The sequence below is a fragment of the Nansenia antarctica genome (genome assembly GCF_963989245.1).
Source record: "Nansenia antarctica genome assembly, chromosome: 6".
NCBI classification, from domain to species: domain Eukaryota; kingdom Metazoa; phylum Chordata; class Actinopteri; order Argentiniformes; family Microstomatidae; genus Nansenia; species Nansenia antarctica.
In genome coordinates this window covers 39,779,066-39,793,925 of record NC_137676.1, presented here as the reverse complement: position 1 = coordinate 39,793,925, position 14,860 = coordinate 39,779,066, and the positions used below count along the sequence as shown (strand labels likewise).

Below are 14,860 nucleotides of genomic sequence, written 5' to 3'. Positions count from 1 at the left end.
TTAGAGCCACAGGTTATCTTGTTAGAGGCCGGCCCGAGAGTGATAGTTCATTGATGGCAGGGTTTTAAATTGCATTCCAGGATTAACCCAGGGGCGAAGTGGGATGGACGAGCCATCCGTGAGGCTCCTTGAGCCTGGGGCTGGGCAGGTTAGCCTGGGGCAAAGGCATCGATCGGCTAGGCTAGCTAGCGACCACAGGAACTGACCTCAGAGAGGGTGAATCTTGTACTCATGGAGTGGTCATGAACCACCCACGGACTGTAGAGTCAGGTTTATCCACAAAAATAGTCATGGGCATTGGATCACCGTCCTTTCACCTCTTGGTCACAGCTTGGTCCATCACAGTCTGATCCACATAAAACGGTGGTCCTCTGTGGCTCAATTGGTAGAGCATGGCGCTAACCAGATTGTGGGTTTGTTTCCTGTTGGGACCATATGCTAATTGACATATATCATATTATTATATATTATAAATCCTTTTTGTTTCATCAAACGCCAATAAGACATGACAGTATATTTCAGCTATATGCGTTTTTTAACCAGCAAAGTTTATTTATATATAACAACAGTACAAAGTGAATCCTTGGCTTGCAAAATAGGTGTGCTTCATATTTACAATAGGTACACAATAATATATTATCATAACAAAAACCAAAGCAAATTAAAAAACGAGAACAACTTCTTTAAATACTTTAACTTTCTTACAATTTTCACAACACTTTTATAAAACAACAAGAACAGACAGCCATTATTATTATTATCATCATCATTATTTGTATTTACTATATTACAGAACTCCAGTGTCTACAAAGGGTTGTCTACAATGTGTTGTGTTGAAAATTGAAGGATATTCCTGTTATTAGTGATATTTTGACTTGAGAATAATTGTTATCTGGTTTTGAATTTCCTCCAGCTGATGACATGAGAAAAGAAAAACATGAATAAGTGTCTTGTTTTGTATAATGAATGAAACATGCCAGTCAACCAGACGACACCACCTACAGCAACATGTTAGCCAGGAGCAGAAAAGTGCAGTGTTCCAGCTCGAGTAGAAATCAAACAAGGTTGTATCTAATAATCTGTATCGCAAAATGTGAATTACTGCAGCTTACATGTCTCAGACAACCGGCTATGAAATCAAATTCTGCGCTGCAGAATGGTAAACATAATCTGAATTTACACTTTTTCGTTTCACATTGAATGACGTCTCCCAAGACATACAAAAGAAAGTGTTCAGAATGAAATCAACCTACTTTTTTTTATCCATTAAAATCTCATTCAATATGGACAATAGTGGACTATCAGGAGAGAACAGAGATTCTGCTGATCGCTCGTGTGGAATGCAGGCCTGGAGACAAGTTAACAATGGTCATGCGAGAACTTTAAATAAGACGTATCAAAACAGGAGCATGAGAGAAGGAACGACCCCTCAAGGAGGAAAACCAACCCCTTCGTTTCAGTCAAACTATTATTTTTCTCTGATTCGGTTGATGTTAACGGAGAACATAGTGGAACACGTACGGACGCAAAACAATCTGAAATACGTTGAGGTTTCACCTCTTGGAATCATAAAAAAAAAGGCATTAGGTCCTGAAAAATGACAAGCACCAGTACAGATAAGATAAGCTATTATGAGGTATGAGGAGGACTCAGTTCTCTTTGTTGAAGAAGGGAAGACACATTTTGTCCAAAGGAGGAAGCTTTGTGTGTGTGTGTGTGTGTGTGTGTGTGTGTGTGTGTATAGAGAGTGTACCTAAAGATGTTGGTAGGGGCAGGAGTGGTTACTGCAGTGCTTACCAATTGGGGCAAACAGCCAACCAGCCACCTTCCCCTGGCCCTTCCCGCCCCTGGCTGGACACATTAATACCATGTCAATCATCTGGTCCTCCCTGCATTTCTCTTTGCCAGTTTCTTTTTTTTTTCAATGTATTTTTTTTTCTCTTCTATCTCCTGATCACACTGTGCACACACCTAACTGAGATCAAAGGACTGCTTCAAAGCCTGAGCAGGAAACTAGATGGCTTTCCTTCTATCTCTCTCTCTCTCTCTCTCTCTCTCTCTCTCTCTCTCTCTCTCATTTCTTTACCCCTTTTGAGCTCAGGCTAGACGAGTGAAGCGCTGTCTGGGCCGTATAAGCCTTCACCTTCTCTTTCATTTCCATCAAACTCAGTCGGTTGTTTACAGCACAGCAGGCCAGGCGTCTTATCAAACGAACAGTGTCCAATTCACCTAAATGATGTCAACGGGGGGGCAGGTGGATTAGTGTGGTATACTGTATAAGGATCAGGAGCAGTTAGTTGGTGTTCTAAGGCCACAGAGAAAAAGAAGCACCATTGTCATCCACGTTTGGCGTCATGCTCTCTCTATCAACAACCCCTTTACACAGTAACACCTTGAATACTACCTCTATCTTCAAGTACTTGATGTAAACAATGAGAGAAAAAAAACAACATAGAATTCTGGAGAAAACAGAAGAGTGGTGGTCACCAACCAAAGCATGTGGTCTGGTCGTCCAGCTGTGAAGTCAGGTTCCCCTCACATCTCTCTCGTCTGAAGTGAGCCTTCGAAGACTGTGATGACTGTGTTGAGTTTGGTCAGGAGGATATTACCTAGGCTCTAACCTGGCCTGGTGACATGCATTACGTTTCTACGTACGTCCTCCTTTTGTCCATGCTGACTGATGATTTTCCACAGAAAGAAAAAAAGACAAGTACATAACTCTTAACTATTCGACTCTTAACTGTCTCCCGAGCCTGTTTTACCTTCCTTTCGTACCTGCCTGTTCGGGAGTTTAGCTCACGTCTCGGCTTCTCCAGCGACGCGAGCGACCTCTCTACAGACTCACATCTTTTTTTCCGTCCCCTCTGTAAAGCATTAACCGATTTTGACACACGAGTGAATCTTTTGGCACTTTTTTTTTTCCCCTTCTTTTTAAACTAGACCCCCACAGGCTTCCGTAGTCGGAACATTGTCGGTTGGTCGTTTTGGGTAAGGAAACCTAACGTCAGCTAGCGTCTTAGCCCATCCGCACCAGCGTGATCCCGTTGGCACTTGAAAGAAAAACAAAAAAACAAAAACAAAGATGGACCTTTTTGAAAAAACACTTCTGACGCGATACGATGCATGCAAGTTACACATACATTATTTTTTTGGGGGATCAAATCCCCAAAGCGATACAAACAGTGGTTATATAATGGAGTGTTTATTTTTTTCTCACTACTGCCAGTGGCCTCAGTCCTTAGCTTGGCAGGACTCTACTCTAGTCTCCAGTAACTGGTAGTTGGACGTTAGGAGCAGCGCAGTCACGGCTACCATACAGACAGTACAGTACACACACCCTCTTATAGTAGAGAATGATCTGGTAAACGGGTGAGGGGGTAAACGGGTTAAGAGGGCCTTGGACGGAGGGATGAATAGACATGTTCACATCGACCTCACCGGGGAGCACAGTTCAACTGACTCCTTTCAAGTTGGAAAAAAAAAAAAAATCCCCTCAAACCCCCCCCCCCAAACACATCTGCATTTGTACATTCACATACTGTACTGTACATCGACATGTATCAAACAGAACACACACACACAGATGACGTTACTGCTGACGTAACCTCGTCCCCAGGCTGGGCGGAAGGGTCTGGGAACGAGATTACTGCTGAGGAGAGAGTCTTGGAGTTACAGTTACACCAGTGTGGTGCTGGTTGTTGTCGTCCTTTTTCCTCTCAACACATTGTAGGCCCCCCCCCCCCCCCCATAGCTCTTCTTCAAACACAGGGTCCAGGGTTTAGAGTACCCACAAGCATGCTGGTTGAACTTTTACACCCCCCAGCCCCCCCGCCCTCTCATCGGGATGGTGGAGTTCCATTGGCTCCCCAAGACAATGATGCAGATGTATTTCGGCATTTTCCTTTACACTGTTGATGGGTAATAAACAACAGTTTTTTTTTTTGTCCATATAATTTAGAATATCATTCTGTGGCGCGTTGGTCAGGTCTGAGGAGGAGCAGAGCTGGAGTAGACGTGAGCCGCCATGTCTGTTTTATCGTCACGCCAACCCGATGGCGCGTTATACACAACTGAGGGATGCCTTTATACAACAACGTTCATGTGACATGAGGCAAATGTTTTTCAACTGCAACTGATAAGATTAAAATGTACACATACAAAAATAAAATTTGGAAGCAAACTCCGTGACAATATCTCTGGAATCAAACATGAGAAGTTTTTTCTTCCTTCTCTCTCTCTCTATTTCACACACTCTCTCTCTCTCTCTCTCTCTCTCTCTCTCTCTCTCTCTCTCTCTCTCTCTCTCTCTCTCTCTCTCTCTCTCTCTCTCTCCCACTCTCTCTCACTCTCTAATGTGTGTTTCCAGCAGAGCAGGGAGTGTATCTGCCTCTCCCATATGCTCCTTCTGTCTCTCAACGTCCTTCGTCAGTACTACCCCCACACACACACACACACACAAGCGCACACACACACACCAGTTTTCCAGTCAAACCCAAAAACGTGTCCTTTGAAAAAAATTAAACCGATGCCATGTAGCCTCAGCAGTTGTGTCATGGTTCTGTCTCCAGAGCCTCTGTCACTGGTCCTCAACAGACAGAGGCTCTCTGAGAGACACCGGCGACACGGCATGAGAGAAAACAAGGAAAACTAAACTGGTTGTTTCATTTGTTTGTTTGTCTGTTTGTGGATGAGAAGAAGAAGAAGAAGAAGAAGTCCCGGGGTCTGTGGTGTTTTTACCGCCCCCTCGGCGGTGAGAGGCGGGGGAACTTGTTGGGTCGGGGGGTGGAGGGAGGAGGACATCACCACCGGCCTGTCCTGTCCCAAGACATTCCTGTCTTCCCAAGGCTGTCTCTCTCAGCTCTCCAGGGACATGGCTGAGATCAGCTGCTCCACCTTGTAGGCCAGCTTCTGCTTCTTGGCCTGTTCGTCCTGCTCCAGGGCGGCGACGATCTGGGCGGAAAGGACAGTACGGAGGACAACAGCGTTAGTTAACTGTCACTCCCAAAACCCCCCAGGAATAAACACAGAGAATGCATACTACGCAATTGCTGGAAACGCTGGAGTCGTTCTCTGAAACAGAGCCAACCTCCACAGTCGATGTTAACTCAATGATGAAGAGACGACACCGGCCATCATAGTATTTGAAAGGTCCAGGCTATGTTTTACGGTCCAGCCTGCATACCCAACCCGGTCTTTTAGGATATATGCGTGTGCTGCTTGGTTGTCGTATGAATACATAACATTAAAGAGAAGATATGACTTGTTCTCTGTCGTCGTAGACAGTGGCACAAAATCGAGGAATCAAAACTTGCGAAATGCACTTTGCCTGTTTCATCTTGTGCCCCCCCCCCCCCCGCCCTCCTCCCCTCCCCTCTGTAAATTTGGCATTTGTCAAATCTTGTTCAAAGAGGAGGCAGACAGGGTCTCTCCCCCGCTGTGCAGTGTCAGGCTGATTTTTTTAAAATGTGAATATCAAACAGGGGTGCTGAAAAAAAAAGAAAATAGCGAAAAATCAAATCCATATGGGCCATGGCACGGCCACACACAGTCAATAGGAAGGCTCTTCATCCGGCCACGGATCAATGGCTGCATGAGTCATCACTAATGGATCAGTCTTTCCTGTCTCTCTCCCTGCTCTCTGGGAGGACAGATGGGCTATGTGTCTGTGTGTGTGTGCGTGTATGTGTGTGTGTGTGTTTGAGTGTGTGTCAGTGCATGTGTGAGTGCAGTTGATTTTTCCTTTTCTTTAACAGTGGCTTGTTGGACAAAGGCTATCCTCAAAGGCTGCCAGAGTAATGTTCTTACAGTAGTAGCTCGTTTATAAAGGGCTTATATCCATGGAAACAGAATTCTAATTGGTTTATCAAGGTCGTAGGAATGGTTTATTAGGGATGCTACTGTATTGCACGGCCCCCCCCCACCCGCCCGGGAATGTCACATTTCCTACGACATTGTGTGGGGGAATCATGCTAACACCATCGTTGTGTGGGGGAATCATGCTAACACCATTGTTGTGTGGTGGAATCATGCTAACACCATCGTTGTGTGGTGGAATCATGCTAACACCATTGCTGTGTGGGGGAATCGTGCTAACACCATTGCTGTGTGGGGGAATCGTGCTAACACCATCGTTGCGCATTGCTCTAAAACCCTTGCTGTGTGAAAAGCGTGCGGAAAAGCTGCTCCTATTTTGCAGTGTAGCGTAGCGTAGTGAAGGTCTGTTGTCAGCGTGTCCTCCGGTGAAGAGTGCCCTGCCCGCCTGTCCGCCCTGCAGCCTTCCGTCTCCCTCTCATCTGCTTAAGTGCTCTTAGAGGCTGGCAGAGCCAAACTTCCCGAGCCACCTCCTCCTCCTCCTCATTGTCGCGTACCCCCCCGATAGCAATCCATTATTAATCTGCAGTGCTGTATTGCAGGTGCGGCTCCACTCCACTCTGCCATTATTTTCCCTCCCAAATCCATTTAAGCACTGCGCTAGCTCGGTTAGCCTGCCGCACTGGCCCTTGTGAAGGGGCTGCACATGAACAAACAAGAGTAGGAGCGCGGGTGGTGATAAGGAGGAGGCGAGAGGAGGAGAGGGAAGGAGGAGAAACAAGGGGGAGGTGTGTGTGTGTGTGTGTGTGTGTGTCTGTGTTTGTGTGTGTGTGTGTGTCAGAGAGAGAGAGAGAGAGAGAGAGAGAGAGAGAGAGAGAGAGAGAGAGAGAGAGAGAGAGAGAGAGAGAGACTGAGTTAAAGAGAAGGGGTGGGGAAAGAGTGAGAGATGTGAGAGGAGACTAAAGTGGGAAGAAAGTGAGAGATGGAGTGAGTAGGAGTAAAGGAGAGGAGTCTGAGTGGTAGAAAGAGAGGGGAGCTGCAGGCGGCGTAGAGCGTGGGGAGGGAAATGAAATAGAGAGAGAGAGAGAGAGAGAGAGAGAGAGAGAGGAGAGAGAGAGAAGAGAGAGGTCTAGCTAGCTCTGAATGGGCTGAATGTGGTCAAATATAAAAGGTCAGACTAATGGCTCCCGAAGGAGGAGCTGACATTACAGGCAGAATGTCTCCATAATACAAACCTCTCTCTCTCTCTCTCTCTCAGCCCTCCCCCCTCCACCCCTCTCTCTCTCTCTTCCCTCTACTCCCAGTGATCTGACAACACGGCCGCTGCCTGTGATTCAGCTCATGAGGGCTACAGAGAGAGAACACCCGGGCTGCTGTGTTCCCCAGGCCCTGCTCGGGGGATGGACCAGCATGCTGAGAGCTTGTACAGGCGCCTGTTTCTGTCTGTCCTCTGTCTACCGTACACGGCTGCTACCCCCACCCCACCCGCCACGCCCGCTAGCAGTCTGACAGGCCCTGTAGGGCACTAAGCAGCAAAGACAAGCATGATATGGAAGAGCATTGCATCCTTGGAGAAAAAAAGATGGCGGCAAAGGTGAACGCAAGTCCACAGAAATACTGCAAAATAGCTTCATACTAGCTTATCCTGGTCTGATTTTCAAAATGTAAGGATACTGTAAGTTCCCCTTCCCCCAGGGACTACAGATGAAAATTAGCTCTGAGCTATATCTGGCGCAATATATGTATTGTGCATTGTCCCTGTCAAATAAACGAATAAACAAACTGGGTGGTAAAACGCACATGTCTAGGAAAAGTCATGAAAGGAGGGTCCTGAAATTCGAAGATTCTTTTTTTGGGGGGGGCGCTTCTAGTGTTAATGGGGCCGAGGGAAGCATGGGGAAGAAACCAAATGAGGTCGGGAAACGGCCAAGCGGAGAGCTTTCGAAGCGAAGACTTTATGGGGAATGAGTGAGTTAGTGTGTCGCGGGTATGCGTGTGTGAGTGTGTGTGTGTGTGTGTACAGGAGTACCCACCTCTTCGCTGTACTTGCTGACGTAAGAGTAGATCTCGTTGAGGGCGCTCAGCATATTGAACTCTGTGACGTGGAGCCTGGCCTGTTCAGCTAGGTACGCGTTCATGTCCTGGTCACTGATCGCCGGTAGCCGGTTGATATCGGAGTAGTACCTGGGGACGGACACAGGGGGCGACATTGAGCCTCAAATATACATAGAGCCCCAATCACCAGAACCTGTAGGCTCTAGTACACCCTTGTATTCTTTTGACGAGTGCACTGGCTACTTACACTACTAGGTATTGTATACTCAAAACACTGTACAGTACATGAATGACACCCTGCATCACAGCATCAACACAGTCTTTAGGAGGGGTAGGTATGGATGTGTGCCTCAGACAGACAGACAGACAGACAGACTTTGGTTCCTGTACAGGAACCTTCTCCTTCTACCCCTCTTCTCGGTTTACGGTGGAGGTTTTGGGTTAGGACAAGGGACAAGGACTTGGTGGGGGCATTGGACAGTAGTTTCAGTTAAAATTCTTGTCCTCCTCGGCTTGACTTTGTATTCCAATTCCAACTTTATTTGTGTTATTGTTTTTCCGTGTCTCACCTCTCCACCCAGCTCTTGTAGTTGGGGATGTCTTTAGCATAGAGCAGCTTGTTGGAGGGCGAGTCCTTGCCCAGGCGGTGCTCCGAGGTGGAGCAGGAGTCCATGAAGGTCTGGGCCACCACGGACAGACAGGCGTCCGTGATGCTGCTCTTGTGGATGTCGAACACGAACTGGGGGTTCTTGATCACGTTCACCCAGAAACGCAGAGGGAGGCTAGGGGGAGAGGGAGAGAGAGAGAGAGAGAGAGAAAGAGAGATGAGATGACAACGTAAGTCACTATCCACTCTCACTGAGGGGCCACAAACCCAGGGATGAGTGGGCTTTACAGGGATGAGAGGAGCTGGTGAGCCTCATAAACTCTGGCTGTGACACGGAACCCTGCACAGTGCATTCTGATGAGCTAGTGAGTCACGACTTGAGTTGGTTGCTGTGTTTTATGACCCCGCCCCCCTCCTCCTCCTCCCCAGTCTCTGATATGGCCTGTGAGACTCTGTCCCTCACCAGTTGCTCTTCCACGTGTGGCGCACGTCCGTGTCATGGATGCTGTGCTTGTCCGCCTGCTCGTCCAGGAAGTCAAACATGTACTTGATGGCGAGGGGCAGGGCGCTGCCCCGGTGGACCGTGCTGAACAGCGTCTCAAACAGGTCGTCCACAAACTTCTGCAGCGTACCCTGGGATGGGACGACGCACACACACACACACCAGGTCAGACAGAAGAAAAAAAAACTAAAAACGCAAGCACACACACACGCACACACACACACACACACACACACACACACACAACACACACCAGGACAGCAACACACACTCTGATCACATACCCTAGGCAGATGCTGAAGGAATAAACATCCAAAGTTTGTTGTGGGTTGTAAAAACAAACCACCGTGACTGAGTCATCTGTTTGTTGTCCCCCGGGCTTCGCTAGGTAGAGTATGATGAGTTTGAGAGAGAGAGAGAGAGAGAGAGAGAGAGAGAGAGAGAGAGAGAGAGAGAGAGAGTGTGTGTGTGTGTGTGTGTGTGTTGGTAGTACCTTGGTGGCGAGCAGCCTGGTGAGGTAGATCTCAGACACCATCTTGCTGCCGCGGTCGCCCTCCTTCTGGTCCCCGTGCTCGTGGTTCTTGACCAGGTGCCATACCTTGACCCCGCTCTCCAGATCTGGGGTGATCATAGGGGCACGGGAGCGCAGGCTGTCTGGACTACCAGTGTACCTGAAGGAAGAGTCTGCAGAGGGGGGGGGGGGGGGAGAGAGGGAAGGAGGAGGGCGGGAGGGAGGGAGGGAGAGAGAGAAATTTGGTCAGCAAGCCACACGCAAACACACACGCACACACACACACACATGCACACACACACACACACACACACACACACACACACACACACACACATTTACTTGCTTATGGCAGTCCGTCGCTAGCGAAGATGACAGACACACACACACAGACACACACGCGCACACACACTCACACAAACACACACACGCGTGTGCACACACGCACATACACACACACACACACACACGCACACGCACACACACACACACACACACACACACACACACGCACACACACTGTCTCTCCAACTTTTCTCTTCTCTTCTGAAGCTCATTACAAAGCTGAAACCCCAGAGCTCTTGTTCCTCTAAACCCCACAGCAAAGGAAACTGCAGAGCTGGATAATTTCATATTAGAGCACGACGCTGGAGGGGAATAAAGGCTGCTGTCCCGTCGGTCTGCGTGGGCCCCTATGGAGCGCAGGAGTTCCCTCTCACAAGAAGGATGAAAAGAGCGCTACACCTTCTCTAATATTTCATTAAGTCCAGGGAGTGGGGGAGGGGGGACCTGCCAGGACCTCTCTCTCTCTCTCTCTCTCTCTCTCTCTCTCTCTCTCTCTCTCTCTCTCCTCATATCCTATCATCCCTGACTCTGAATGAGAGTCTCCCTCTCCCTCCGTGGTTCCTTTTTAAAGCCTTCATAATTGTCTCTTTTTTTTCTTCTTCTTTCTTTCTCCCAGACACCATTTGTGCCGAACGCCACGTTGATGAAAGCGTCTCATGTCGCAGGCCCCAATCGATGCATCAAACGTTCTCTTAATAAGTTAAGCACTCCAGCCATCCTCTCTCCCTCCCCCCCCCCCCCCCCCCCCCCCCACCCCACCATCTTGTTTTTTCCCCCCTTTGACGCTACGGAATGGCCGCTCGGTCGTCTTCTGTCTCCCTAACGAGTGTTCCTGTCTTCCTGGTGGCTGAGTGGGGCACCAGCAGGGGATCAGCGTGGATCTCCCTCGCCTGGCTTCAAAGGACAATCGGCGACAACCAAGCCCTGCGTCGCCCCGGTGACTTACGGCCTTCTAAGTGGGATTTTTTTCAAAAGGACAGGCATCTCCGGGGTGGCCACTGGGGACCTTGGAGGGGCTTGGAGGGATGGGAAAGGGGAGTGGTGGGGGTGGGGGGAGGTTTACAAAGGGGTGAATTGAGGTCTCAAATCCCATCTTAAGCCAGTGGCGGTTCCCTGCTGGTTCTTTAGCCTGTTTCCATGCCCCCCCCCCCCATCTCCCCGCCCCCTCCTCTCCTCACCCAGGTAGGAGATTACTCCCCTTAGTCTTCGACTCTATTACAGTGACAGACGGTGCCAGAGTGTGAGAGTGTGTTGTGGGTTATTTTGGGCCGGAGGGGGGAGTGAGTGGGGGGGAGGAGGGAGGGAGGGAGGGAGGGAGGGGGGGAGGGGGGGGGGAGTGGGGGTGGAGGGGTGCTGGCAGGGTAATTGAGGCGAGATGCTAAGTGCTGCACGTTAAATTGATATGAATCAATCAGCGGGTGTCTGGGCACAGCTGCGCCCGCTGCGCCAGCCTATGATTGATGGGGGACCGCGTGGTGCCAGCGGAGCGTCTGCTTTCTATGCGCCGCACAAAACCTCCTGCCCGCCCCCCCCGCCACCCACCACCGCCGCAACGCAAGACACACAGACGGACAAAAAAGAGGAACGAGAGCCCCCTACGTTCACCGCCTCATTGATATTTCATGAGTTTGGTAAAATATTCAACGAAAACTCTTTGTAATAAAACAGATTGAAGTGGCCCCCCTTTCGGAAAAAAACCTGACAAAAACTCATATTCAGAGCGTGTCATCGCTCGCTGGTTGCAGCACTGTAGGCATTGATGAAAAACACAGCCCGGAAATAATAATAATGCGTTTAGTTTAGAGGGTTGACGTTCCTAGACTATATTGCAGTGTGATACATGGTTTATTGCTATTTTGCTGGTTCCTCCTGCATCTCTACACACTCACAATGTGGTTTGCGATTTATGATTTATGAGTAGACTGAGTGCTCTCCAAAATCATAGATATCACAATTTTGATGTACTGCAGTAGTATTATTAGTTCATAGCCCATCATTACACAAACTGTAGAACACCCTAACCCGAACCCATCGTTTGTCTGATTGGTTGAGGTGAAATCTACTGGGTTTTGTTATTAGCCAATGAGAAGTGTGAATAGTTGGAGGTGTACAGTATGTCCGTTTCGCTGGCTCACTTGACCGTGTCTCCTGGCGACCACGAGAGCGATCCTGGCCCTAATGATAATTGGACAGGTTCAGTTTGGAGTTCCGTGTGTGCTCTGTAGTTAGTGTCGCTCACAGTGAATCGTTTGTACTCTGACGTATCGTTCACAGTGAATAATCTGCCATCACAAGTAGCCTTTGGGCGTAGTGGTGTCGTGCGTGTCGGGCACAGGACCAGATGGGGCGCCCTGTGGCTCACCCTGGGAGTGCCACCAGAAGAGCTAATTTGTGTGTGCGTGTGTGTGTGTGTGTGTGTGTATGTGTGTGTGCGTGTGTGTGTGTGTGTGTGTGTGTGTGTGTCTGTGTGCGTGTGTGTGTGTGTGTGTGTGTGTGTGTGTGTGTGTCTGTGTGTGTGTGTGTGTGCGCGTGTGTCTGAATGAGTGTGTGTTTTTGTGTGAATGTCTGTTTGCGTATCGGCCCATTGCATCTTGGCTCCAGGCAGTCTGGCTTCTTCATTATTATACTTTACCTACAAAACAAACATCTCTTCCTGCCTCCCAATGGCCCTACTCTATTCCTCTCTCTCTCTCTGTCTCCATTTCTCACTATCCCTCCATCCTTCTGCCACCCCTGCAGTTCCCCCAGAGCTGTGTCTGGGCTGTAAAGTAAACTGCGGCGCATACACACAGTCAGGGGGGAGAGAGAGAGAGAGAGAGAGGACTGTAAACAAAGCCTCTGCAGCAAAAGGAGAGGAGGGTTGGCCGACGCTAGGAGGGAGAGGGGAAATTGGCTTTTTCAGAGGCGACGCTGCATATGAATTTATACGAGGTCTTTGTTTGTGAATCAGGTCAGAGTAACACGGCGTCATAAACCAGCATCATAAAAAAAGAACATTTTTCATGTGCATCAGGTCAGCCCTCACCCCATTAGCACGAACAATATTTAACAATGCACTCTCAGTTCTCCCTCTGTGTTTACCCCTTGTTCGCCTCATTATCATCGCGATAGTGTGGCGTTTGTTGTACTGTACGTCTATTGACTGCTGTTTCTACAGATCCTGAGGACCAGTGGAGGGCGGGGGGGGGGGGGCGTCCACTTAAAAGGTACTTACCATATCTGCTGATGGAGGTACGGGAGATGCTGGCGGAGGGAGGGATGTTGTACGAAGACGTCTGTTTGGGAACCAAAGCCACCACACAGCGGTCTGACACCTGCAACGACAAGGACGACGAAAATAAACAACACATCAAAGAAAAGCGCTTTGATCAGAACATCTCCAACCCACAGCGGGGGGGCCTGGGGGTCATAGGAACAGCGAGTCACAGATAGCGGGGTTGTACTGTTGTACTGTATGGTCTGTGATGTGGAGAGACTTGGCCAACCCCCTTGGTTTGTCACTCGCTGCCTCTTTCCAAGATGTGAACACATCTTCACACCCGAGACATGACATCTCCTCCTCTCCTCTCCCTCCCTCTCCTTCCTCCTCCCCTCCCCTCCCCCTGGCATTGTCCCTGTCACATTCTCTCCATCCTGGTGCTCTAAAAGCCCTGTTGGCTGCCTCTCCAGAGTGGGCTCTTGTGTTAAGAAAGAGAGAGATGCTTCCGTGATGATGTTGCTCATTGTCATTCCCGTCACTCCTGCGGACCGTTAGGGAAATAACAGGAAGGGGGGAAAAAAAGGGTCTTGGAGCCCCCGGTGGAGAGGCGGAACGAGAACCACAGGCTTCCCACCGGCATGTCTCCTCTGCACAACAGAACATGCCACCACCTTACTGTCATCATCTCAGAGAGAGAGAGAGAGAGAGAGAGAGAGAGAGAGAGAGAGAGAGAGAGAGAGAGAGAGAGAGAGAGAGAGAGAGAGAGAGAGAGAGAGAGAGAGAGAGAGAGGGAGGGAGAGAACGAGGGGAGGGAGGGAGGGAGGGAGAGGATGAGAACGACAGGAACAGGAGGGGTTTGGTAAGAATAAAGAGAGACAGATGTACAGAGAGGGACCGCAAGAGAGAAAAAGAGAGGGAGGAGAGGAGAGAGAGAGAGAGAGAGAGAGAGAGAGGAGAGAGAGAGAGAGAAAAAGAGAAAGGGGGGAGGGAGGGAGGGAGAGGATGAGAACTACAGGAACAGAAGGGGTTTGGCAAGAATAAAGAGAGACAGATGTACAGAGAGGGACCGCAAGAGAGAGAAAGAGAGAGGAGAGAGAGAGAGCAGAGAGAGAGAAAGAGAGAGAATAGAGAGAGTGAGAGTGAGGGGAGGGACAGGATGAGACAGACAGAGACACAGGTGAGGGGAAGAACTGACAGTGATGGGGAGGGGAGGACACAGCGGAGGAGAGAGCCCCATTCTTCATTCCATCCCTGACTCTCTCTCTCTCTCTCTCTCTCTGTCCGTCTCTCTAAAGGCTCTCGGGGTCCGTCTGATGTCTCCTATTGATCTGAGCTGAGCTCTGAGGCAGAGCCAGATGGCTGACGCAGACCGCCTCGACCTGGCCACACCACATCAAATACACCTCCTCACGGGGGGGGTTCCGTTTCAGCCCTTTAAGCCTACGTGACTGGGACCACTTCTCAGACTGGTCTCTGTCTCTCTCGCTCCGCCAGAGTCGTCAGCATCTGCTAAACTCCCGGGTTCCGCCGTTTTCCACATTAGCGCGGGCTAACGAGGCGGTGTACCGAACTACGGGGGTGGGGGGGCTGGGTGGGTGCGTGTCGTTGTTCCGGCAGGGCTAAGTAGCAGGCATGGCCTCGTTCCATTGGTCAACGAACCATAGTCGAGCCCCCCCCCCCCTTGATTGGTGGAATCCGTTAATCTAGCCTCTATATTATAGGTTATAATGCAGGATATAATATGTACATAATATTATGTTCAATCTGGGACACCGTTTTCCAGCTGGGTTCATAATATTCACAGTCTTTGTTCACAGATCTTTACGGGAT

At 49.4% G+C, this 14,860-nt stretch overlaps 1 protein-coding gene across 1 annotated transcript in view; it reads right to left on the bottom strand.

The window, feature by feature from the left end:
- Positions 1-4,854: 4,854 nt before the first annotated feature.
- plxna2 (plexin A2) overlaps positions 4,855-14,860 on the bottom strand; it is a gene marked incomplete at both ends in the record, with an annotated part of 124,186 nt that continues 114,180 nt past the window's right edge. The window contains 6 exon segments of the mRNA XM_080535099.1: positions 4,855-4,950; positions 7,845-7,995; positions 8,436-8,648; positions 8,937-9,106; positions 9,469-9,659; positions 13,046-13,145. Coding sequence (XP_080391225.1) covers positions 4,855-4,950; positions 7,845-7,995; positions 8,436-8,648; positions 8,937-9,106; positions 9,469-9,659; positions 13,046-13,145 — 921 coding nt within the window.